The sequence below is a fragment of the Physella acuta genome, unplaced genomic scaffold (genome assembly GCF_028476545.2).
Source record: "Physella acuta isolate Inbredline_101_S28 unplaced genomic scaffold, ASM2847654v3 ptg000014l, whole genome shotgun sequence".
NCBI classification, from domain to species: Eukaryota; Metazoa; Mollusca; class Gastropoda; family Physidae; genus Physella; species Physella acuta.
In genome coordinates, this window is record NW_026731534.1 from 119,008 (window position 1) to 146,200 (window position 27,193).

At 40.1% G+C, this 27,193-nt stretch overlaps 1 protein-coding gene across 4 annotated transcripts; it reads right to left on the minus strand.

Annotated features, from left to right (window-relative positions):
• Positions 1-622: 622 nt before the first annotated feature.
• Positions 623-27,193, minus strand: LOC131936370 (uncharacterized). Of its 4 annotated transcripts, none has more exons than XM_059293346.1 (15): positions 27,167-27,193; positions 26,089-26,183; positions 21,345-21,442; positions 20,309-20,467; positions 19,873-20,007; positions 11,721-11,779; positions 10,767-10,841; positions 9,774-9,946; positions 8,380-8,513; positions 7,424-7,528; positions 6,259-6,448; positions 4,133-4,229; positions 3,206-3,304; positions 2,115-2,297; positions 623-781 (listed from the first exon to the last, which is right to left on the minus strand). In XM_059293346.1, exons 2-15 carry the CDS (start codon positions 26,161-26,163, stop codon positions 630-632), a joined length of 1,734 nt encoding a protein of 577 aa, XP_059149329.1. In that variant the 5' UTR covers positions 26,164-26,183; positions 27,167-27,193; the 3' UTR covers positions 623-629. The 4 variants fall into 4 exon arrangements, with proteins under 4 accessions (XP_059149329.1, XP_059149311.1, XP_059149319.1 ...); XM_059293328.1 differs by lacking the exon at positions 27,167-27,193 and adding an exon at positions 27,047-27,135 and having other exon boundaries at positions 4,133-4,226; XM_059293336.1 differs by lacking the exon at positions 27,167-27,193 and adding an exon at positions 27,047-27,135 and having other exon boundaries at positions 623-778.

The following is a 27,193-nucleotide window of genomic DNA, read 5'->3' on the forward strand; positions in this document are numbered from 1 at the left end:
GGGGGGGGGAAGTATGTTTCTGTAAACCTCACCAAAAGTGTGATAATACCGTCAAGTTATCTAGACATTGATATAATTATAAATCAAAAACACACAAAAAAGGATTCAGTTGAATTTTAATACATTTCTGAATCAAATGTGCATATATATACTAGAGACAATGTGAATATAGATACTAGAGACAATGTGAATATAGATACTAGAGACAATGTGAATATAGATACTAGAGACAATGTGCTTATAGATACTAGAGGACTTTGTACCTAAAGATATTACAGGACACTGTGCTCTCAGTTGAAGCACTTTAGCATGGCTCGCGTGCGACTGAAAATAAAAATCTATATTATCCTATCAACTTCGGTTTATTTTTCTTTTCTTTCATTTCCACCTTATGCTGCTTCACCTCCATTTTCAATCGCTTCCTCTCCATCTTCAAAACTCTTTGCTTTTACTTTACCTTAACTTTCTCCCAAGCACACACACACATAACGACTGACACACACATACACACACACACACACATATATATATATATATATATATATATATATATATATATATATATATATATATATATATATTCATCTACATTTTACATCTGTAGGGTATGTAAATTTCCCTTTAAGTATTTAGCAACAAAATCCCTTGTATATAAGGAGAATAATGACTAGAACAACGAGCGCAGCTAGACAACACAGCAGGATGAACCACCAAGTCGTGTAAAACTTCTCTGTAGTGTCCACTTGATGACTGGTATCTTCGGCCACGCTTTTAATCTCTTCTGGAACGTTGAAAAATAAAACTACCTTTAACTCAGAGCCATGACAGGTATAATGGTTATACTTTGCTGTCTTTGATATATGTATATATATATATATATAGGCTATATATATATATATATATATATATATATATATATATATATATATATATAGCCTATATATATATATATATATATATATATATATATATATATATATATATATACTTTGCTGTCTTTGATAATATATATATATATATATATATATATATATTTATATATATATATATATATATATATATATATATATATATATATATATATATATATATATATATATATATATATATATATATATATATACATATGTATATACATATATATATATATGTATATATATGTATATATATATATATATATATATATATATATATATATATATATATATATATATATATATATATATATATATATATATATATATATATATATATCAATGTGCCACTTGCACATTCTTAACGTCTAGTATGACTTCTTCGACCGACTATATCTATATATATCTATATTTTCTGCATCTTTAAGAGAATGTTAGATATCACAAGATATTTTTAAAATCCTTATATTTCCAAAAAAGTGAATGGCATATTATAGTTATAAATCTTTGTAATTACATTTTTGGGAAATAAAACGACATGCCTTAAATATTTTTCAAGCCTATGCTAGTTATTTATCAATTAACCTAGCTAATTTTTTTAAAACTGTTTACATCTATAAAGGTGAATATTCCTTGATAGTTTTACATTATTATGTTACTTCATAAAAGTGAATATCACAATAATTATTCAAATTGCAACATCCATTACTCGGAATTTCACATGATTATTTTACTTCCATTAACGTTGATATCACATACAAAATTTAAAAATACTTTCCACATGAAAGCTAATAATAATGCGTACCTAAAAAATTTGAATATCACGTAACAGCTTAAAAAATGCGTACCTCCAAAAATATGAATATCACGTAAAAGTTTTAAAAATGTGTACCTACAAAAATTTGAATATCACACGAAAGCTTAAAAAATGTGTACCTCCAAAGATTTGAAGATCACATGAAAGCTTTAAAAAGGTGTACCTCCAAAAATGTGAATATCACATAAAAGCTTTAAAAATGCGTACCTCCAAAAATATGAATATCACGTAAAAGCTTTAAAAATGTGTACCTCCAAAAATTTGAATATCACATAAAAGCTTTAAAAATGTGTACCTCCAAAAATTTGAATATCACATAAAAGCTTTAAAAAGGTGTACCTCAAAAATGTGAATATCACATAAAAGCATAAAAAAATGTGTACCTCCATAAATTTGAATATCACACAGCCTCATCTCCGTCTTGTAGGATAAAATCTCCACATAGTCCACCTCTGTGTCCACGTCTAAAAAATATTTTCCTTGTCTGATCTCCTCTATACGGTACTTGCAGACCCGCTTCAGATTCTTGATACACGTGATGTCCAGCTTCCAGGGTAGGGGGGAGACTGTGGTCAAAGGAGTGTAGCAAGCAAGTTACATCAGACACAGTGGGGTGTAGAATGTACAGTTAGATCAGACAAAACATATAGTATAATAGTCAGTGGGGTGTAGCAAGCAAGTTACATCAGACAATATATATTATATAATACACAGTCCGCTGGAGATGTGTGTCTGCAGCCCTTTGCTCCCCAGGGGCCATAAAGGAGTGATGATGATGATGATGATGAATACACAGTGGGGTGTAGCAAGCAAGTTAAATCAGACAAAACATATAGTATTAGACACAGTGAGTTGTATCATGTACAGTTAGATCAGACAATACATATAGTAGGAGAAACAGTGAGTTCTTTCAAACCATTGAAATATCCTGTAGGGCGCGGTTTGAGCTGTAGCATCCCCACCATCTCCCCACCACCTCCCCACCACCTCCCCACCACCTCCCCACCACCTCCCCACCACCTCCCCACCACCTCCCCACCACCTCCCCACCACCTCCCCACCACCTCCCCACCACCTCCCCACCACCTCCCCACCACCACCCCACCACCTCCCCACCACCATATGAGCATTTATATGACGTTGCTATGTGAGGAAGTTTGTGAGTGTTTTGCAGAATGGCGTGTGTAGTGTTTTGGTTCAGTTTGTCGGGTGGGGGTTAGGAAGGTATGGTGGATTTCGGACCGGGGTTTTCCTGGTTGTAGGAAAATAGTCATATAAAAAAAACTCATAAATATGTGTTAGTATGTAATTTAATAGTTTTATTTATTAAATATTCAGAAAGTGTAAATCAACTTACGATTCAAATGTAATGTAAATATTTTAGATATTTGTGATTTTTTTACATTCACCGTTTTTTTTTTGAGATAATCACCTAGAGCAAAGCACCACAAGACAACAATGACGAGCAACATACTAGGCAGAAATAAAACCAGTCGTAAGAGTTTGAATTCCTGTGGGATGTCAATGAGTACAAGTTCTGGACTGTCCGTCTCAACACATCCACGCACCGGACCTGAGAATGACAATTTGACATCATCAATAACTTAAAACTATTGAAATAAAATAGTACGGGTGTAATGCAGTTTTTTTTAAGTACAGTTAAGTAGACCCAGTGGCGTAGCGAGGTAGAGTGTCACCCGGTGCGGCACTTAATGGTGTCACCCCCCCCCCCCCCCTACAGGCTACTTTCAATTTTCGATTTGCATCCTCCCTCGAACTTTCGATTTGCACCCCTCCCTCAAATTTTTCACTATATATTTTACTACATTTTGCCTTGGTGTCACCCCCTAAATGGTGTCACCCGGTGCGATCCGCACCCCCCGCCCACTCCCCCCCCCCCTCGCTACGCCTCTGAGTAGACCATATTATAGGTACACATTGAATCTTTCGATAAAGATGGCGGAAGCTCATACGTTGCAAGCAAACAAAGGGTGAGTGGGATTTGTGCGAATAATAGGACATTTTTTGGTGCCACACTCCAAGGTAAGCCATACGTGGGTAACATTGACACGATTTTCTAACATCAACTCACGTGGGTAACATTGACACGTTTATCTAACATCAACTCACACCTACCTGGTTCAGCTAATGAGGATTGGCCTAATTAAAAATATCTCAAAGTCTACTGATAGGAGCTAATAAAAATGGGCCTAATTAACATTAGCTTCCAGCCTTATAATATGAGCTAATTAAAATTGGCCCAATTAACTAATTAGCTTCCAGCCTTCTGGTACATCTAATTGGCCTTATTAACATTAGGTTCTAGCCCTCTAAAAGGAGCTAATTAAAATGGGCCTAATTAACTACTTAGCATCCAGCCTTCTGGCAGGGGTCAACTTACGTGGGGTGGTCGGAATCTTACAGATTGGAGATTCTAAAGCCGTTGGGATCTGGGCAGATCGTGGGTCGTAGGCAATGGTGTCGTTCAGTGTTATCTGCTAATGAAGTCATATCACTTGGTGTCATGTCAAATCTATGTAACCTTAAGTCAAGCAATGGTGTCGTTTGATGTTATCTGCTGATGTAAGTCATATCACTTGGTGTCATGTCAAATCTATGTAACCTTAAGTCAAGCAATGGTGTCGTTTGATGTTATCTACTGATGTAAGTCATATCACTTGGTGTCATGTCAAATCTATGTAACCTTAAGTCAAGCAATGGTGTCGTTTGGTGTTATCTACTGATGTAAGTCATATCACTCGGTGTCATGTCAAATCTATGTAACCTTAAGTCAAGCAATGGTGTCGTTTGGTGTTATCTACTGATGTAAGTCATATCACTTGGTGTCATGTCAAATCTATGTAACCTTAAGTCAAGCAAGGGTGTCGTTTGATGTTATCTGCTGATGTAAGTCATATCACACGGTGTCATGTCAAATCTATGTAAACTTCATAAAAGTGTCATTCAGTGTTATCTACTGATAGAAGTCATTTTATTTGGTGTCATGTCAAATCTATGTAACCTAATCTATGTAATCTAAAGTCAGTCAGAAAGGTGTCCTTTGGCCCTATCTGTTTATGTATGTCATATTACTTGGTGTCATCTTAAATCTGTGTTAACTTAAGTCACGCACATAGATGTTGCTCAGCACTATATAGTTAGAAATCTTACATCGCTTGTGTTGTTTAAAATATATGTTATCTTTAAAGGGTTATGCTCATGTTTTTTTTTCTATTCTTCACAATTTAATACCTGAAGCCCTTTAAATACTTAAGCCATTTTAGACTCACACAAGTAAATATTCAAAGATAAATGCGTTTGAAAACAGTACCGGTTGTCATGGAAACCCGAAAAAAAATCAGCCAATTTTTAATTTTTGGCGTTTTTAAAAACACTAAATTTTTTTGTTTATGCACATATAGCAATCAAATGTACAATGCTTATAGTTCAGTATCTATTTATACTCGTCATGACACATTTTTCATCCAACTACTGGTTAGAATTCTAGAAGGTTCGAAAAAATGCACCCTTCTTAATTAATATGTGAATAGTTTTAAAATTTTCATTTTTTAAAGATACATTTTATTTCTATAAAATTCTTGACAATTTCCTGGTGATTAAAGTTTTTTTTAATGAACGACAAATACTGAATAAGTATTGCGCATTGTTGTATTAATAAAAATGAAATAGACATTTTAGTGTTAAAAATAAGAAATGAGAAAAATAGTAAAATCTAACAAAAAGTTGTAATGAAAAAACCACATGTGGTATTTGTAAACCCATTTGTAAGATTTGAGTGTTTCTGAGCTGTCGAAAAATAATATTAACAAATACATGACAAATACAGTTTTCCAATGATGCCAAAAACAATAAGGTGACGGATATTGAAATGAATTATTAACTTTTAATTAATAAGGTCGTAAAAATTGTATATTAAAGGCTAAAAAATTAATAAGTTCTTATATTCTTAATTTGAAAAAAATGAACTCAGCATTCACAAGTGGGAAAACCTATTATGACGAAAATCAGAATTTTTGTAAATTTCTGCTGAGCGTATCAAATTAAGACATTTATAATGGTGTCATTGATTAGTTTATAATTAAAAATTAAATAACAAGAGGTCAGCTAAAATATATGTAGCCTGTAATCAAAGTGAATGGTGTTACCAGTTGCCGTACTAACAAAGTACATTAGAAATCACCCATAATGGTCTCATCGGACAGACTATTTTTTCCTTAGACATGTAATTTACAGCGTCAGTTTGCCTTGCATGTTCGCTTTAGTAGTTTTCATCATCGGCTTGCGAGGACTGATACAGATTTACAATAGTAATATTTCTTTATTACTTGTAGCCTACTTTTATTCATTTTAGACGGATTACTTATACATAGATCGAATACAAAATCGGACAGACTTGGTTGCGATTAGGGGCCATACTAGATTTCTATAATTAAATCCAATAAAACACATAGTTCTGTGTTTGTAAAACTTAGTTATGCATCTAACGGATGGCACTGATGCACATACCTTAAAAATATCGCTGGGGGAGCGGGCTGGGTGCGCATACAAAGGGATCTCCCCCTTGGCCCGAGCCCCGTAGATGATACACCCAAAATCGACCCCTACAGGGGCCGATAGGTACCGGTTACTCAGCGTTACTTCAAACGACGTGACGACGTAGTTATCTCTCTTTGGCTGAACATCAGCGAAAGTAACTCTGTAGGAAATGTTTTTATACGTCTTATGGTTGCATACCTTGCTTCAGATGCTAACTCAACAAAAAAGTATTTGGTAAACCAATGGCACAAGTCTAATACACAATACACTCATTAATATGACAACATTGATGTAGATATTCTTCTGAATGCAATCAATTGCCTAACTATATGTAATATATTGCTTTAATTTAGATTTTTAATGTATTTGCGAACATTACATGTTCAGTTTGTTATTTTAATAACCTTATTGGTTACTATCTCCCGAAGTTCATACGGGGAGGGGGGTCTTAGGTGGTATATTAGCCTATAAACACCATGATAAAAGTTTTGTTTACATTAAGGTTTAGCGTAAAGTGACAGTGTACACTTTTAACATCTCAATTGTGTTTGTGTTTTGGTTTCGGTTGTGGTTGGTTAGGGTTAGTGTTAGTGTTAAGGGTTAGAATTGGGTTAAGGGTTATGTGTTACTTTCTTAAACATCCATATTTGCATAAAGACATTTGATTGTAAATGTAATATATTTCCTATACCCGGGCAATGGCGGGTATATACTGCTTAATAGACACACAAGTCATGTTCCTTTACAGATAAGTTTTTCTCAGAAGCAGGGGTGGGACGGCTAGTATATATATATATATATATATATATATATATATATATATATATATATATATATATATATATATATATATATATATATATATATATATGGAAAAGATCAAGCCCCACGGCGTTGCACTACAAACTCACGTCGCTATATAGTAATGTCAGTATATAATAACGTCACTGAATAATAACGTCATTGAATAATAACGTCATTGAATAATAACGTCACTGAATAATAATGTCAGTATATCATGACATCACTGAATAATAAACCTTACTGACATGAAAGACATGTCTACAACAGATAAACACATTCTCTGACGTGAAGCAACAACGAACGAGCAGGTGAATGCACGAGATGTACTCACGTCTCTGTGATATTTTCCCCGTCCAGCAGTAGAGAGCTGAAGTTCCCGTTCTTCACGATCACACTGACGAAGTGTTTGATCTCAGGGAACTCTAAGGTTGGGTACCTAGCAGCGAAAATTGAGCGCTAGACTAGAGACTAAACACCATGGTTCGTTTAAAATATTTGGAGCATATTTCAACAAAAGGTCAACACTGGAGTGTTTTCTAACTGTTTAAGTCCCGAGTTCGGAACCCTGGACAGCCGGTAGGCGTCATTTAACGACACCACCCATAGGTGATTCTAAAATCCAATAATTGTCTTGCACATTTTTTAAACGACAAAGAAAATATAAAGAAAAGCAGGCTGAACTGTTGTGTCGCCCTTACAAGTATATAATTTGGGTTCTTATCACGAAATGCTCGCTAGTGCAAAATGATACTTTAACAACACCTCATAAAACGAAGTAATAAAATCTAACCATCAGTATGTAAAAGTTGGTGTAGTACATACATCAGTATGTAAAAGTTGGTGTAGTACATACATCAGTATGTAAAAGTTGGTGTAGAACATACATCAGTATGTAAAAGATGGTGTAGTACCTACATCAATATGTAAAAGTTGGTGTAGTACCTACATCAGTATGTAAAAGTTGGTGTAGTACCTACATCAGTATGTAAAAGTTGGTGTAGTACCTACATCAGTATGTAAAAGTTGGTGTAGTACCTACATCAGTATGTAAAAGTTGGTGTAGTACCTACATCAGTATGTAAAAGTTGGTGTAGTACCTACATCAGTATGTAAAAGTTGGTGTAGTACCTACATCAGTATGTAAAAGTTGGAGTCGTACCTACATCAGTATGTAAAAGTTGGTGTAGTACCTACATCAGTATGTAAAAGTTGGTGTAGTACCTACATCAGTATGTAAAAGTTGGTGTAGTACCTACATCAGTATGTAAAAGTTGGTGTAGTACCTACATCAGTATGTAAAAGTTGGTGTAGGTCGACACAGGCATTAGCTGTGTGAAGGCTGTCTTTGAGAAATATACGTTTCCCCCTATTGTGAACTTAGCAATATACGTATGGGCCTTTATGCTGTATTTTACATCTTCCTGTAATATCCAAAGAACGTTGGGTTGTTATTATCATAAATAAACCGGGAGTGATCTCCCCTAAACTTTCTCGATTATTCTAGTATAACACTACGGGGGATGGCAACTCGGGACATAGACAATATTTTTTATCCATTTTTAATAACTTAAACTTTTTACTTTCTCGTATATACGAAGTATAGAGAAAGTCGTGTAATCGTGCTAAAATAAAAATGAGATTTTTGCAGATCTCGACGTTTTACACCTCCCTAGGTCGGAAAAACATAGTTTTGCAATCTTGTCCGTATGCCTGTGTGTGTGTGTATGTGTGTGTCTGTCTGTCTGTAATAACTTGAGTACCGTTACAGCTAGGTTGATGAAATTTCATATTTAAGTATTATATCAAAATCGTAGATCCTTATCAACTTTTGATAAACTGAAGTTGTACTTTTTTTACTTTAAATTTTTCAAAAGCCTATAACTTGGGTACTATTTTAGATAGATAAATGAAATTTCACATGTAAGTAAAATTTCTAATTTTCTACCTTCTGTCAAATTTTGAGTAATTTCCGTTGACCGGAAGTAGTAATTTAAGCTATTTCCGATTTCTCAGACACACACACATTTACAGACTCACACGCATACACACACAGACGTACAGAGAGGATTGCAAAACTTTGTTTTTTTCGACTCAGGGAGGTGTAAAACTTCGAGATTACAATATCTTCTCTATACTTTGTATATACGAGAAAGTAAAAAAAAGTAAAGAATCATCATTAGACCTAGCGATCATATTGGGGATGTTTCTCTACCTCGGCATATGAAGGGAAGGTGTGAGTCAGAGATGGGTGGATACAAGGACGTTCTAGTGACTCGAACTCGACACTGTCGCGTAAGCAGCCTAGGGCTCTACCACTTAGGCAACTTCAACACCATAATAGAAACAGTTTAGCACTGTTGACGCCTGGCTCTGGCGACCCTAGAAGAGGTTCTGTTGAGGGCTTGACACGCTTTGTTATCCTAACAAAACTCACTCTGCGTGCCACTAAACACATTTTATGTTCAATGTTTTATTACGAGATTTCTGTCATTAAAGCTTGTGGTCAGTGTTTTATTACGAGATTTCTGTCATTAAAGCTTGTGGTCAGTGTTTTATTACAAGATTTCTGTCATTAAAGCTTGTAGTCAGTGTTTTATTACGAGATTTCTGTCATTAAAGCTTGTGGTCAGTGTTTGATCACGTGGCATCTGTCAATAAACTTCTGGCCAGTGTGTGCTCACCTGGTACACCGCCCCCGCGAACGGAGCTGTGATGTTGGTCTCTGTGACGTCATCCACCCTCAGGTAAGTCTGCGACGCAATGTCTTCGTTAGATCTGGTCATCAAGATGGTGGACTTTATGAGCTCGCCCGCGTGATATTGTTTACCCAGTGTCTCACACGGCCAAAGTTGTTCTAGGACAGATGGTGATGGGTGGAGGTTAGTCTTGATGGCATTTGACATTGAAGATAGTGATTGTTGGGTCGTGATGGGTTGTTTGGGTCGTGATGGGTTGTTTTGGTCGTGATGGGTTGTTTGGGTCGTGATGGGTTGTTTGGGTCGTGGTGGGTTGTTTGGGTCGTGATGGGTCGTTTGGGTCGTGATGGGGTTGTTTGGGTCGTGATGGGTTGTTTGGGTCGTGATGGGTTGTTTGGGTCGTGATGGGTTGTTTGGGTCGTGATGGGTTGTTTGGGTCGTGATGGGTTGTTTGGGTCGTGATGGGTTGTTTGGGTCGTGATGGGTTGTTTGGGTCGTGATGGGTCGTTTGGGTCGTGATGGGGTTGTTTGGGTCGTGGGGTCGTGATGGGTTGTTTGGGTCGTGGTGGGTTGTTTGGGTCGTGATGGGTTGTTTGGATCGTGATGGGTCGTTTGGGTCGTGATGGGGTTGTTTGGGTCGTTATGGGGTTGTTTGGGTCGTGATGGGTTGTTTGGGTCGTGAAGGTTGTTTGGGTCGTGATGGGTTGTTTGGGTCATGATGGGGATGGAGATGGTTGGACAGATGCACTAAGGCACTTACTTGGGACTGACCTACACTATGATCAACAACTAAGACTGACCTACAAAACAACCAACACCTAAGACTGACCTACAAAACGACCAACACCTAAGACTGACCTACAAAACGACCAACACCTAAGACTGACCTACAAAATGACCAACACCTGGACTGACCTACAAAACGACCAACACCTGGACTGACCTACAACACCACAGACACCTTGAACTACCACTCACCTGCACTGTAACACGAGTATTCTTTACATACTAAGAGCATGACGGCCACAGGCTTCTCCGCGTTCACCCATGCACCTGCCGATAATACAGTTCTGATACAAGTTGCAAAAGTTCCACGACAAATAATCTCAAATGAAATACCTTAGGTAAAAAGAGTCAGGCCAAAGATATCATGGAATAAAAATATCATTACAAAATCGTAGACCAAATAAGTTGTTCTAGATATTTATGATGTCGATGTATCCTTGTAAGCTCGCGCACTGTAAATTACTGTGTCGTGACGCCGTGGATTGTACATTTATTTATAACTGTGCCACCATAAACCTGACAAAACAGGTGTAATATTTTAAACCTGTCGAAATTAGTGGACAAACATTTACAATCTATCACATTATGTAAAAAGTGTGTAGTGTAAAATACTAAAACTTGTAAATACATTAAGGAAATACATTGTATAAATTTTGAAAAGTTGAGATTTAGGTAAATACATAGTAAAAAATGTAATTGATCAAATTTAAGTAAATACGTTGTAAATATTTTAAAATGATCACATTTAGGGAAATACATAGTAAAAAATTAAAAATGTTGACATTTACTGAAATACTTTGTAAAAATTAAAAATGTTGACATTTAGGTAAATACACTGTACAAATTTTAAAATGTTTACATTTAGGTAAATACATTGTAAAAATTTTGAAATGTACATATATAGTTAAATACATTGTCAAAAATTTGAAATGTTCACATTTAAGTAAATACATTGTACAAATTTTAAAATGTTCACATTTAAGTAAACACATTGTAAAAATTTTAAAATGTTCACATTTAAGTAAATACACTGTAAAAATTTTAAAATGTTGACATTTAGAAAAACTGTGGTCTAATTTAAAAGCTGCCACAACGTTCTTCCACCTTCCAACTCAAACTAAAGTGTGTATCAAGTAAGTTCCTTACCCAGGTATACATAATCCTTTAACGTCATATTCCTTAGACTTATCCTGAAACCTTTCCACCTGTGTAAGGATACAATGGTTGTTTTATTATAACAGATCAACGTTTATTTATATTGCTCATCCAATGATACATGTCAAACGTATACAACTGTGAACACATATACAGCCTGAAGAAGGCAATGACATATACTAATGTATATTAGAAACATATGAGTAGTTGTTTTTTTTTAACCCACAAGACTAAAGAAATTGAAATAAAATTTGTTTTATTAAATTTTTATTATCTAGTTACCTTATGACAGTTAAAGTATGTGTATCTCAGGGTGTATCATGGACATATCTCAAGATTTATTTTTTAAGTAAAAGTAAAGTTTCTCTTTCAAACTTAACGGTCTATTGGGCAAGTGAAGTAGAGTTCACTTGTTTCTGTGACCTCGGCATATGAAGAGATAGTGTGGTCAGCACTATGCCCAGCCGCCTCTACTATCCTTAACGTGAGTTAGGTACCCATCAGAGCTGGGTGGACTCAGGGACTTTATTTTTACTTTCTCGTATATACGAAGTATAGAGAAAGTATTGTAATCGTGCAAAAAAAAATCGAGTTTTTACAAATCTCGACGTTTTACACTCTGATACAGAAAAACATAATTTTGCAATCTTGTCCGTATGTCTCTGTGTCTGTGTGTGTGTCTGTGTGTAAACACGATAACTTGAGTACCGTTACAGCTAGGTTGATGAAATTTCATATATAAGTATTATCTCAAAATCGTAGATCCGTTTCAACTTTTGAGCGATTTCCGATAACCGGAAGTGGTACTTTTTCTACTTTGAATTTTTAAAAAGCCAATAACTTGATTACTATTTCAGACAGATAAAAATGAAATTTCACATGTAAGTAAAAGATCTAATTCACTACCTTCTTTCAAATTTTGAGTAATTTCCGTTGACCGAAAGAACTAATTTACGCTATTTCCGATTTCTCAAAAAACTCACGTAAATTTATAAAGTACTAATAATATCCCGCACTATTATGCACATTTTATTAGGCGTTCCCTTGGTGTGCAATTCTTTTTTTTTTACGAGATTCCATTCTATTATAAAAAGTTTAAGTAATTAAAAATGGATTACAAATATTGTCTATGTCCTGAGTTGCCATCCCTCGTAGTTTTATATTAGAATATTCGAGAACGTTTAGGGGAGATCGATCACTCGCGGTTTATTTTCTTTTTTTTTAATGTATTTTTTTCTGTGAATATCAGCCTAGAGGCTGTATAAGGTGTGTGGGTAAGGTGTGTGGGTAGACTGTGTGGGTAAGGTGTGTGGGTAGACTGTGTGGGTAAGGTGTGTGGGTAGACTGTGTGGGTAAGGTGTGTGGGTAGACTGTGTGGGTAAGGTGTGTGGGTAAGGTGTGTGGGTAGACTGTGTGGGTAAGGTGTGTGGGTAGACAGTGTGGGTAAGGTGTGTGGGTAAGGTGTGTGGGTAGACAGTGTGGGTAAGGTGTGTGGGTAAGGTGTGTGGGTAGACTGTGTGGGTAAGGTGTGTGGGTAAGGTGTGTGGGTAGACTGTGTGGGTAAGGTGTGTGGGTAGACTGTGTGGGTAAGGTGTGTGGGTAGACTGTGTGGGTAAGGTGTGTGGGTAAGGTGTGTGGGTAGACTGTGTGGGTAAGGTGTGTGGGTAGACTGTGTGGGTAAGGTGTGTGGGTAAGGTGTGTGGGTAGACTGTGTGGGTAAGGTGTGTGGGTAGACTGTGTGGGTAAGGTGTGTGGGTAGACTGTGTGGGTAAGGTGTGTGGGTAGACTGTGTGGGTAAGGTGTGTGGGTAAGGTGTGTGGGTAGACTGTGTGGGTAAGGTGTGTGGATAAGGTGTGTGGGTAGACTGTGTGGGTAAGGTGTGTGGGTAGTGTGTGGGTAAGGTGTGTGGGTAGACTGTGTGGGTAAGGTGTGTGGGTAGACTGTGTGGGTAAGGTGTGTGGGTAGTGTGTGGGTAAGGTGTGTGGGTAGACTGTGTGGGTAAGGTGTGTGGGTAAGGTGTGTGGGTAGACTGTGTGGGTAAGGTGTGTGGGTAGACTGTGTGGGTAAGGTGTGTGGGTAGACTGTGTGGGTAAGGTGTGTGGGTAGACTGTGTGGGTAAGGTGTGTGGGTAGTGTGTGGGTAAGGTGTGTGGGTAGACTGTGTGGGTAAGGTGTGTGGGTAGTGTGTGGGTAAGGTGTTTGGGTAAAGTGTGTGGGTAGACTGTGTGGGTAAGGTGTGTGGGTAGACTGTGTGGGTAAGGTGTGTGGGTAGACTGTGTGGGTAAGGTGTGTGGGTAGACTGTGTGGGTAAGGTGTGTGGGTAAGGTGTGTGGGTAGACTGTGTGGGTAAGGTGTGTGGGTAGACTGTGTGGGTAAGGTGTGTGGGTAGACTGTGTGGGTAAGGTGTGTGGGTAAGGTGTGTGGGTAGACTGTGTGGGTAGACTGTGTGGGTAGACTGTGTGGGTAAGGTGTGTGGGTAGACTGTGTGGGTAAGGTGTGTGGGTAGACTGTGTGGGTAAGGTGTGTGGGTAGACTGTGTGGGTAAGGTGTGTGGGTAGACTGTGTGGGTAAGGTGTGTGGGTAAGGTGTGTGGGTAGACTGTGTGGGTAAGGTGTGTGGGTAGACTGTGTGGGTAAGGTGTGTGGGTAGACTGTGTGGGTAAGGTGTGTGGGTAGACTGTGTGGGTAAGGTGTGTGGGTAGACTGTGTGGGTAAGGTGTGTGGGTAAGGTGTGTGGGTAGACTGTGTGGGTAAGGTGTGTGGGTAAGGTGTGTGGGTAGACTGTGTGGGTAAGGTGTGTGGGTAGACTGTGTGGGTAAGGTGTGTGGGTAGACTGTGTGGGTAAGGTGTGTGGGTAAGGTGTGTGGGTAGACTGTGTGGGTAAGGTGTGTGGGTAAGGTGTGTGGGTAGACTGTGTGGGTAAGGTGTGTGGGTAGACTGTGTGGGTAAGGTGTGTGGGTAGACTGTGTGGGTAAGGTGTGTGGGTAGACTGTGTGGGTAAGGTGTGTGGATAAGGTGTGTGGGTAGACTGTGTGGGTAAGGTGTGTGGATAAGGTGTGTGGGTAGACTGTGTGGGTAAGGTGTGTGGGTAGTGTGTGGGTAAGGTGTGTGGGTAGACTGTGTGGGTAAGGTGTGTGGGTAGACTGTGTGGGTAAGGTGTGTGGGTAGTGTGTGGGTAAGGTGTGTGGGTAGACTGTGTGGGTAAGGTGTGTGGGTAAGGTGTGTGGGTAGACTGTGTGGGTAAGGTGTGTGGGTAGACTGTGTGGGTAAGGTGTGTGGGTAGACTGTGTGGGTAAGGTGTGTGGGTAGACTGTGTGGGTAAGGTGTGTGGGTAGTGTGTGGGTAAGGTGTGTGGGTAGACTGTGTGGGTAAGGTGTGTGGGTAGTGTGTGGGTAAGGTGTGTGGGTAGACTGTGTGGGTAAAGTGTGTGGGTAGACTGTGTGGGTAAGGTGTGTGGGTAGACTGTGTGGGTAAGGTGTGTGGGTAGACAGTGTGGGTAAGGTGTGTGGGTAGACTGTGTGGGTAAGGTGTGTGGGTAGACAGTGTGGGTAAGGTGTGTGGGTAGACTGTGTGGGTAAGGTGTGTGGGTAGACTGTGTGGGTAAGGTGTGTGGGTAGACTGTGTGGGTAAGGTGTGTGGGTAAGGTGTGTGGGTAGACTGTGTGGGTAAGGTGTGTGGGTAGACTGTGTGGGTAAGGTGTGTGGGTAGACTGTGTGGGTAAGGTGTGTGGGTAAGGTGTGTGGGTAGACTGTGTGGGTAGACTGTGTGGGTAGACTGTGTGGGTAAGGTGTGTGGGTAGACTGTGTGGGTAAGGTGTGTGGGTAGACTGTGTGGGTAAGGTGTGTGGGTAGACTGTGTGGGTAAGGTGTGTGGGTAGACTGTGTGGGTAAGGTGTGTGGGTAAGGTGTGTGGGTAGACTGTGTGGGTAAGGTGTGTGGGTAGACTGTGTGGGTAAGGTGTGTGGGTAGACTGTGTGGGTAAGGTGTGTGGGTAGACTGTGTGGGTAAGGTGTGTGGGTAGACTGTGTGGGTAAGGTGTGTGGGTAGACTGTGTGGGTAGACTGTGTGGGTAAGGTGTGTGGGTAAGGTGTGTGGGTAAGGTGTGTGGGTAGACTGTGTGGGTAGACTGTGTGGGTAAGGTGTGTGGGTAAGGTGTGTGGGTAGACTGTGTGGGTAAGGTGTGTGGGTAAGGTGTGTGGGTAAGGTGTGTGGGTAGACTGTGTGGGTAAGGTGTGTGGGTAAGGTGTGTGGGTAGACTGTGTGGGTAGACTGTGTGGGTAAGGTGTGTGGGTAGACTGTGTGGGTAGACTGTGTGGGTAAGGTGTGTGGGTAAGGTGTGTGGGTAAGGTGTGTGGGTAGACTGTGTGGGTAAGGTGTGTGGGTAAGGTGTGTGGGTAGACTGTGTGGGTAAGGTGTGTGGGTAGACTGTGTGGGTAAGGTGTGTGGGTAAGGTGTGTGGGTAAGGTGTGTGGGTAAGGTGTGTGGGTAGACTGTGTGGGTAAGGTGTGTGGGTAAGGTGTGTGGGTAGACTGTGTGGGTAAGGTGTGTGGGTAAGGTGTGTGGGTAAGGTGTGTGGGTAGACTGTGTGGGTAAAGTGTGTGGGTAGACTGTGTGGGTAAGGTGTGTGGGTAGACTGTGTGGGTAAGGTGTGTGGGTAGACTGTGTGGGTAAGGTGTGTGGGTAGACTGTGTGGGTAGACTGTGTGGGTAAGGTGTGTGGGTAAGGTGTGTGGGTAAGGTGTGTGGGTAAGGTGTGTGAGTAGACTGTGTGGGTAAGGTGTGTGGGTAGACTGTGTGGGTAAGGTGTGTGGGTAGACTGTGTGGGTAAGGTGTGTGGGTAGACTGTGTGGGTAGACAGTGTGGGTAAGGTGTGTGGGTAAGGTGTGTGGGTAGACTGTGTGGGTAGACTGTGTGGGTAGACTGTGTGGGTAAGGTGTGTGGGTAGACTGTGTGGGTAAGGTGTGTGGGTAGACTGTGTGGGTAGACAGTGTGGGTAAGGTGTGTGGGTAAGGTGTGTGGGTAAGGTGTGTGGGTAGACTGTGTGGGTAAGGTGTGTGGGTAGACTGTGTGGGTAAGGTGTGTGGGTAAGGTGTAGGTGTGTGGGCAGACTGTGTGGGTAGACTGTGTGGGTAGACTGTGTGGGTAGACTGTGTGGGTAGACTGTGTGGGTAAGGTGTGTGGGTAGACTGTGTGGGTAAGGTGTGTGGGTAGACTGTGTGGGTAAGGTGTGTGGGTAGACTGTGTGGGTAAGGTGTGTGGGCAGACTGTGTGGGTAAGGTGTGTGGGTAGACTGTGTGGGTAAGGTGTGTGGGTAGACTGTGTGGGTAAGGTGTGTGGGTAGACAGTGTGGGTAAGGTGTGTGGGTAGAAAGTGTGGGTAAGGTGTGTGGGTAAGGTGTGTGGGTAAGGTGTGTGGGTAGACTGTGTGGGTAAGGTGTGTGGGTAGACAGTGTGGGTAGACTGTGTGGGTAAGGTGTGTGGGTAAGGTGTGTGGGTAAGGTGTGTGGGTAAGGTGTGTGGGTAGACTGTGTGGGTAAGGTGTGTGGGTAGACTGTGTGGGTAAGGTGTGTGGGTAAGGTGTGTGGGTAAGGTGTGTGGGTAGACTGTGTGGGTAGACTGTGTGGGTAAGGTGTGTGGGTAAGGTGTGTGGGTAGACTGTGTGGGTAGACTGTGTGGGTAAGGTGTGTGGGTAGACTGTGTGGGTAAGGTGTGTGGGTAAGGTGTGTGGGTAAGGTGTGTGGGTAAGGTGTGTGGGTAGACTGTGTGGGTAAGGTGTGTGGGTAGACTGTGTGGGTAAGGTGTGTGGGTAGACTGTGTGGGTAAGGTGTGTGGGTAGACTGTGTGGGTAAGGTGTGTGGGTAAGGTGTGTGGGTAAGGTGTGTGGGTAAGGTGTGTGGGTAGACTGTGTGGGTAAGGTGTGTGGGTAGACTGTGTGGGTAAGGTGTGTGGGTAGACTGTGTGGGTAAGGTGTGTGGGTAGACTGTGTGGGTAAGGTGTGTGGGTAGACTGTGTGGGTAAGGTGTGTGGGTAAGGTGTGTGGGTAGACTGTGTGGGTAAGGTGTGTGGGTAGACTGTGTGGGTAAGGTGTGTGGGCAGACTGTGTGGGTAAGGTGTGTGGGTAGACTGTGTGGGTAAGGTGTGTGGGTAGACTGTGTGGGTAAGGTGTGTGGGTAGACAGTGTGGGTAAGGTGTGTGGGTAGAAAGTGTGGGTAAGGTGTGTGGGTAAGGTGTGTGGGTAAGGTGTGTGGGTAGACTGTGTGGGTAAGGTGTGTGGGTAGACAGTGTGGGTAGACTGTGTGGGTAAGGTGTGTGGGTAAGGTGTGTGGGTAAGGTGTGTGGGTAAGGTGTGTGGGTAGACAGTGTGGGTAAGGTGTGTGGGTAGACAGTGTGGGTAAGGTGTGTGGGTAGACTGTGTGGGTGAGATGTTGCTTGGAAGCTCTTGGAGCTACATACATGCACAGCTAGTGCTAAATTAGATAGTACTACCACAGCTCTACCTATTGCTAAATCATATGCTACAGCCATGTTCCGGGTCAGTTTGTTGATGGTATATTAAATTCTACCAACACACCTACCTAGTGCTATATTAGATTCTACCAGCACACTGCTATATTAGATTCTACTAGCACACCTAGCTAGTGCTATATGAGATTCTACCAGCACACCTAGCTAGTGCTATATCAGATTCTACTAGCACACCTACCTAGTGCTATATTAGATTCTACCAGCACACTGCTATATTAGATTCTACCAGCACACCTAGCTAGTGCTATATCAGATTCTACTAGCACACCTACCTAGTGCTATATTAGATTCTACCAGCACACTGCTATATTAGATTCTACTAGCACACCTACCTAGTGCTATATTAGATTCTACCAGCACACCTAGCTAGTGCATTCTACCAGCACACCTAGCTAGTGCTATATGAGATTCTACCAGCACACCTACCTAGTGCTATATGAGATTCTACCAGCACACCTAGCTAGTGCTATATGAGATTCTACCAGCACACCTAGCTAGTGCTATATTAGATTCTACCAGCACACCTAGCTAGTGCTATATGAGATTCTACCAGCACACCTAGCTAGTGCTATATGAGATTCTACTAGCACACCTAGCTAGTGCTAGATGAGATTCTACCAGCACACCTAGCTAGTGCTATATGAGATTCTACCAGCACACCTAGCTAGTGCTATATGAGATTCTACCAGCACACCTAGCTAGTGCTATATCAGATTCTACCAGCACACCTAGCTAGTGCTATATAAGATTCTACCAGCACACCTAGCTAGTGCTATATCAGATTCTACCAGCACACCTAGCTAGTGCTATATGAGATTCTACCAGCATACCTAGCTAGTGCTATATCAGATTCTACCAGCATACCTAGCTAGTGCTATATCAGATTCTACCAGCACACCTAGCTGGTGCTATATGAGATTCTACCAGCACACCTAGCTAGTGCTATATGAGATTCTACCAGCACACCTAGCTAGTGCTATATTACATGTCACCACACATAATTCGTGCTGTATCTAATACTACTACCTTACGCTAACTAAAACACGTCCCAGTCTAGCTAGTAATGAAGCTTGAGACCGTGGTACCACAGGAAACAGTCCTGTTTTATTTATAGTCCCATAGATTCGACGTAAGGACGATTTTCTTGTGAAACTAGTCTTCGTGTTAGTGATCTTAGCTTATAGTATTTTGTTAAAAATGAGCGCGACATTTTTATCTTTGAATTTCAGAAAAGTTATCGTGATGAAAGTTAATTAATCAACCTTTGTTTTCACAAAATTTATCACGGTAAACGCTAACAAGCCAAGATTTGTATTCACAAAAGTGATGTAAGGACTTATTTTCTCAAACGAAACGAGATGGATAAATTAAAGACTTACATTCAAAGTATGTCGCATCTGATCTTCTGGCAAACAGATATCGAACACTTAAAGAAGTACATACAGTTGCCATACCAAATAGTGTCAACTAACAGCACGTAGAAGACATACAGTAACGACAACAAACAAAGTAAACTAACAGCACATAGACGACATACAGCAACAACAAACAGTCAACTAACAGCACAAATACGACTTACAGCAACAACAACACAGTCAACTAACAGCATATGGTAGACATTACTTTTCCAAATGTTGAATAATCCTCTGACCGTCCAACTTCTCCCCGGTCAGGTCTGTCGTACGTTTCCCAAAGCTGATGAGAACGTGCACACGAAAATCTTTCTCCTCCGAATACACGAAGATGTCGGTGTGGTATCTGTACTCAGAGAATCGATGTTATATATATATATATATACATATATATATATATATATATATATATATATATATATATATATATATATATATATATATATATATATATATGTTATATATATGTTATATATATGTTATATTACAATTTCAAACCGAGAGTTATGAGGAAACACTGGAATACAATACAACGTTTGATATAGGTAAAATATTATTATGAATGCTAAATTCTATGGAATATAACATATGATCATCACAAGATTATTCTCATCACTAAAGAAATGCATGTCAAACGAAGCACGCACACGGTGATTGTGAGCAGATATTCGGTACTCCAAAGCGACTTCTCTATTGGCCGCAGCGTGTCCAACACTGTGGTGCATGACGTCACACTGATGACCATATCAAATTCGGACGGTGAGTCGACCTTGAGGCAGTTATAGATCCCACCGTTAGTGGGCTCGCTGGAAAGATAAACACAAAACAGAAAAATGGAGCAATTAGCGAGGTTTAGGGTGGTCTAATGTGTTCGCTGGAAGGATAAACACAAAACAGAAAAATGGAGCAATTGGCGAGGTTTAGGGTGGTCTAATGTGTTCGCTGGAAGGATAAACACAAAACAGAAAAATGGAGCAATTAGCGAGGTTTAGGGTGGTCTAATGTGTTCGCTGGAAGGATAAACACAAAACAGAATGTTAATGTGACAAAACAGTTTAAAAAGTTCAATTGCCCAAGAGGTAGGACAATCAAATATGTGCCATGTGCCTTCATGTGTTCTCGACAAACAAGATGTTTAGTCACTTAAGTACCTCACATTTCTATAACTCGACTCTACTTGTGTACAGGAATATACGTGAAAGCTTAAGGTAGCTCACTCTTGATTTATTGAATTACTTTCACTTCCCTGTGTTGTGGCGAGGTAAGCAAGACACTCACTATGAGGAACAAAATGGCTACCTGACACAGTGGAACAAAATGGCTACCTGACAGAGTGGAACAAAATGGCTACCTGAAACTGTGACGACGAACAAAATGGCTACCTGACAGAGTGGAACAAAATGGCTACCTGAAACTGTGACGACGAACAAAATGGCTACCTGACAGAGTGGAACAAAATGGCTACCTGAAACTGTGACGACGAACAAAATGGCTACCTGACAGAGTGGAACAAAATGGCTACCTGACAGAGTGGAACAAAATGGCTACCTGACAGAGTGGAACAAAATGGCTACCTGTCAGTGTGGAACAAAATGGCTACCTGACAGTGTGGAACAAAATGGCTACCTGTGAGTGTGGAACAAAATGGCTACCTGAAACTGTGACGACGAACAAAATGGCTACCTGTCAACGAAAGTGTAACGTAGAGGCGTGGATTCATTGAAGTTGTACGTGTTTGTCACCGAAAAGCTGGCTTTTTCATCACATTCGAAGGGTATCACCTGGGTAAAGCATTGTAAGGTACTACATTAGATCACCTGGGTACAGCATTGTAAGGTACTACATTAGATCACCTGGGTACAGCATTGTAAGGTACTACATTAGATCACCTGGGTAAAGCATTGTAAGGTACTACATTAGATCACCTGGGTACAGCATTGTAAGGTACTACATTAGATCACCTGGGTACAGCATTGTAAGGTACTACATTAGATCACCTGGGTACAGCATTGTAAGGTACTACATTAGATCACCTGGGTACAGCATTGTAAGGTACTACATTAGATCACCTGGGTACAGCATTGTAAGGTACTACATTAGATCACCTGGGTACAGCATTGTAAGGTACTACATTAGATCACCTGGGTACAGCATTGTAAGGTACTACATTAGATCACCTGGGTACAGCATTGTAAGGTACTACATTAGATCACCTGGGTACAGCATTGTAAGGTACTACATTAGATCACCTGGGTACAGCATTGTAAGGTACTACATTAGATCACCTGGGTACAGCATTGTAAGGTACTACATTAGATCACCTGGGTACAGCATTGTAAGGTACTACATTAGATCACCTGGGTACAGCATTGTAAGGTACTACATTAGATCACCTGGGTACAGCATTGTAAGGTACTACATTAGATCACCTGGGTACAGCATTGTAAGGTACTACATTAGATCACCTGGTTACAGCATTGTAAGGTACTACATTAGATCACCTGGGTACAGCATTGTAAGGTACTACATTAGATCACCTGGGTACAGCATTGTAAGGTACTACATTAGATCACCTGGGTACAGCATTGTAAGGTACTACATTAGATCACCTGGGTACAGCATTGTAAGGTACTACATTAGATCACCTGGGTACAGCATTGTAAGGTACTACATTAGATCACCTGGGTACAGCATTGTAAGGTACTACATTAGATCACCTGGGTACAGCATTGTAAGGTACTATATTAGATCACCTGGGTACAGCATTGTAAGGTACTACATTAGATCACCTGGGTACAGCATTGTAAGGTACTACATTAGATCACCTGGGTACAGCATTGTAAGGTACTACATTAGATCACCTGGGTACAGCATTGTAAGGTACTACATTAGATCACCTGGGTACAGCATTGTAAGGTACTACATTAGATCACCTGGGTACAGCATTGTAAGGTACTATATTAGATCACCTGGGTACAGCAATGTAAGGTACTACATTAGATCACCTGGGTACAGCATTGTAAGGTACTACATTAGATCATCTGGGTACAGCATTGTAAGGTACTACATTAGATCACCTGGGTACAGCATTGTAAGGTACTATATTAGATCACCTGGGTACAGCATTGTAAGGTACTACATTAGATCACCTGGGTACAGCAATGTAAGGTACTATATTAGATCACCTGGGTACAGCATTGTAAGGTACTACATTAGATCACCTGGGTACAGCATTGTAAGGTACTACATTAGATCACCTGGGTACAGCATTGTAAGGTACTACATTAGATCACCTGGGTACAGCATTGTAAGGTACTACATTATATCACCTGGGTACAGCATTGTAAGGTACTACATTAGATCACCTGGACAGAGCATTGTAAGGTACTACATTAAATCGTTTGGTCAGATCATTGTAATGTACCACATTAGATCACCTGGGTACATCATTGTAAGGTACTACATTAGATCACCTGGTTACAGCATTGTAAGGTACTACATTAGATCACCTGGGTACAGCATTGTAAGGTACTACATTAGATCACCTGGGTACAGCATTGTAAGGTACTACATTAGATCACCTGGGTACAGCATTGTAAGGTACTACATTAGATCACCTGGGTACAGCATTGTAAGGTACTACATTAGATCACCTGGGTACAGCATTGTAAGGTACTACATTAGATCACCTGGGTACAGCATTGTAAGGTACTACATTAGATCACCTGGGTACAGCATTGTAAGGTACTATATTAGATCACCTGGGTACAGCAATGTAAGGTACTACATTAGATCACCTGGGTACAGCATTGTAAGGTACTACATTAGATCATCTGGGTACAGCATTGTAAGGTACTACATTAGATCACCTGGGTACAGCATTGTAAGGTACTATATTAGATCACCTGGGTACAGCTTTGTAAGGTACTACATTAGATCACCTGGGTACAGCAATGTAAGGTACTACATTAGATCACCTGGGTACAGCATTGTAAGGTACTACATTAGATCACCTGGGTACAGCATTGTAAGGTACTACATTAGATCACCTGGGTACAGCATTGTAAGGTACTACATTAGATCACCTGGGTACAGCATTGTAAGGTACTACATTATATCACCTGGGTACAGCATTGTAAGGTACTACATTAGATCACCTGGACAGAGCATTGTAAGGTACTACATTAAATTGTTTGGTCAGATCATTGTAATGTACCACATTAGATCACCTGGGTACATCATTGTAAGGTACTACATTAGATCACCTGGTTACAGCATTGTAAGGTACTACATTAGATCACCTGGGTACAGCATTGTAAGGTACTACATTAGATCACCTGGGTACAGCATTGTAAGGTACTACATTAGATCACCTGGGTACAGCATTGTAAGGTACTACATTAGATCACCTGGGTACAGCAATGTAAGGTACTACATTAGATCACCTGGGTACAGCATTGTAAGGTACTACATTAGATCACCTGGGTACAGCATTGTAAGGTACTACATTAGATCACCTGGGTACAGCATTGTAAGGTACTACATTATATCACCTGGGTACAGTATTGTAAGGTACTACATTATATCACCTGGGTACAGCATTGTAAGGTACTACATTAGATCACCTGGGTACAGCAATGTAAGGTACTACATTAGATCACCTGGGTACAGCAATGTAAGGTACTACATTAGATCATCTGGGTACAGCATTGTAAGGTACTACATTAGATCACCTGGGTACAGCAATGTAAGGTACTACATTAGATCACCTGGGTACAGCATTGTAAGGTACTACATTAGATCACCTGGGTACAGCAATGTAAGGTACTACATTAGATCACCTGGGTACAGCATTGTAAGGTACTACATTAGATCACCTGGGTACAGCATTGTAAGGTACTACATTAGATCACCTGGGTACAGCATTGTAAGGTACTACATTAGACCACCTGGGTACAGCATTGTAAGGTACTATATTAGATCACCTGGGTACAGCAATGTAAGGTACTACATTAGATCACCTGGGTACAGCCTTTTAAGGTACTACATTAGATCACCTGGGTACAGCATTGTAAGGTACTACATTAGATCACCTGGGTACAGCATTGTAAGGTACAACATTAAATCGTTTTTAAGGTCATTGTAATGTACTACATTAGATCACCTGGGTACAGCATTGTAAGGTACAACATTAAATCGTTTGGTCAGATCATTGAAAGGTAAGTTACCTTATTAGATCGCTAGGTCAGTTCATTGATAGGTAGGCTACCATATTAGATCGCTAGGTCAGTTCATTGATAGGTAAGTTACCATATTTGATCGCTAGGTCAGTTCATTGATAGGTAGGCTAACATATTAGATCGCTAGGTCAGTTCATTGATAGGTAAGTTACCACATTAGATCGCTAGGTCAGTTCATTGATAGGTAGGTTACCATATTAGATCGCTAGGTGAGTTCATTGATAGGTAGGTTCCTATATTAGATCGCTAGGTCAGTTCATTAATAGGTAGGCTACCATATTAGATCGCTAGGTCAGTTCATTGATAGGTAAGTTACCATATTAGATCGCTAGGTGAGTTCATTGATAGGTAGGTTCCTATATTAGATCGCTAGGTCAGTTCATTAATAGGTAGGCTACCATTTTAGATCTAGGTCAGTTCATTGATAGGTAGGTTCCTATATTAGATTGCTAAGTCAGTTCATTAATAGGTAGGCTACCATATTAGATCGCTAGGTGAGTTCATTGATAGGTAGGTTCCTATATTAGATCGCTAGATCAGTTCATTAATAGGTAGGCTACCATATTAGATCGCTAGGTCAGTTCATTGATAGGTAGGTTACTATATTAGATCGCTAGCTCAGTTCATTGACAGGTAAGTCATTAATAGGTAACTTACTATATTAGATCGCTATGTCAGTTCATTGATAGGTAGGCTACCACATTAGATCGCTTGTCGAGCCCATTGAACATTTCTAAATTAAATAGCTTGTATATAGCCTGGACTGATCTCATATACGCAGAGGTTACATAAACATGTGAACTCTATCTAATATCTCAAACAATGTTACTTTGGGTTTAGGGTTAGGGCTATGTTTATATTTAGGTTTGAGATGGGAGTTAGATTTGAGATTGAAGTGTCGGTCAGGATAATATAAAAGGTAAGAGTACCTGTATAGGGCTGGTAAGGATAAAGATCATATGATTTATTTTTTAAAAATGGCTTCTTTTATTTAGAAAAAAAAATTGAAACAAGATTTCGGTTGCACAGATTTACCATCAAGCAATGTTTCCTTTGTAGGATTTTCTTTCAACCAATGTTATCTTTACTTAGTGTTACCCTCAAATAAAGTAACCAAACTCAGACTTGCGGTCTAACTAAATCATCTTAACTCAGTTACCCTCAAAGTAACCTTTACTCAGACTTACCTTTACAGTAACGGCCTTGACCGCGTACATAGTGGCAGCGTAGGTGAAGATCTGGTCATTCGTGAAGATCCACATCAACACAAACTCTGTTGCACCTACCCCGTGACGTTGCCAGATATATAAGGAAGGATGTTAAATAAAGCGGGAATAATCTCCCATAAAGTTTCTCGAATATTTCCATATAACAGTAACTACCGTTGGGGGGGGGGGGGGGGGAGGCACTTCAACTACAATCGGGCCATAGACATGTTTTTTATTCATTTTTTGCCTACATAAAATAAGTGTGCACATGTTAATGAACATGAGGGTAATGTACACGGGATGCAATAATCCTGCGGTCTTTTAGCATACATAATGACGTCACATGGGCTAATATAATCCTGCTTTCCGGTAATGTACAGGATGCCGACATTCTTACTCCATAAACACAACATAAAAATTGATTTATACGTGGTTTCGCACATAAAACAACCACTTAAAATAAACCTAGCTGTCTCTAGCCGTGACAAAAAAGAATCTAGCCTGACCCTAAATGAGACACAGATATTCAAAGCTACACGTTTACTAGAACCATCTATACAATAGTATCAACAAAATCTTGTCTATGATGCAGGGATTATCTAGATCTAGAATCTATTACAGACTAAAAGCTTAATCTACACAGTGGAAAAACAAAAATGTTCCATGTTCTAGATTGTTAGATGCCTAGATCTAGATGTAGATGTCTATATCTACGTCATACGTCTAAATGTAGATGTCTATATCTAGGTCTAAATTTAGATGCCTAGATCTAGATCTAGATGTAGATGTAGATGTCTAGATCGAGTTCTAGATGTAGGTCCTAGATTTAGATCTAGGTCTAGATGTACAAGCCTAGATCTAGGTCCAATGTACAAGCCTAGATCTAGGTCCAGATGTAGATATATGTGTCTATCAATGAAAGATACAATCACCTTACCTACACAGTGAAGAAGGTAGGATATTATTATCCCAGTTTTCATTTATGATACAGAGGACAATCCGGTATTTACATTAAAACAACAAGAAAGATATCTCGGCACAGAAAGCTAATACAAACTTGAAATCAGCGCGTTAAATAATTGAG

Bases quoted from the DNA above. Each gene is read 5' to 3' on its own strand.
- LOC131936370 (XM_059293320.1), bottom strand. From the start codon at position 27,089: ATGAAAACTGGGATAATAATATCCTACCTTCTTCACTGTGTAG. The intron at 20,468-21,344 runs GTAGCCATTTTG...TTATCTTTCCAG, and splicing joins CGTTACACTTTCGTTGACAG to CGAGCCCACTAACGGTGGGA. The intron at 10,842-11,720 runs GTAAGGAACTTA...TATTATCGGCAG, and splicing joins AAAGGATTATGTATACCTGG to GTGCATGGGTGAACGCGGAG.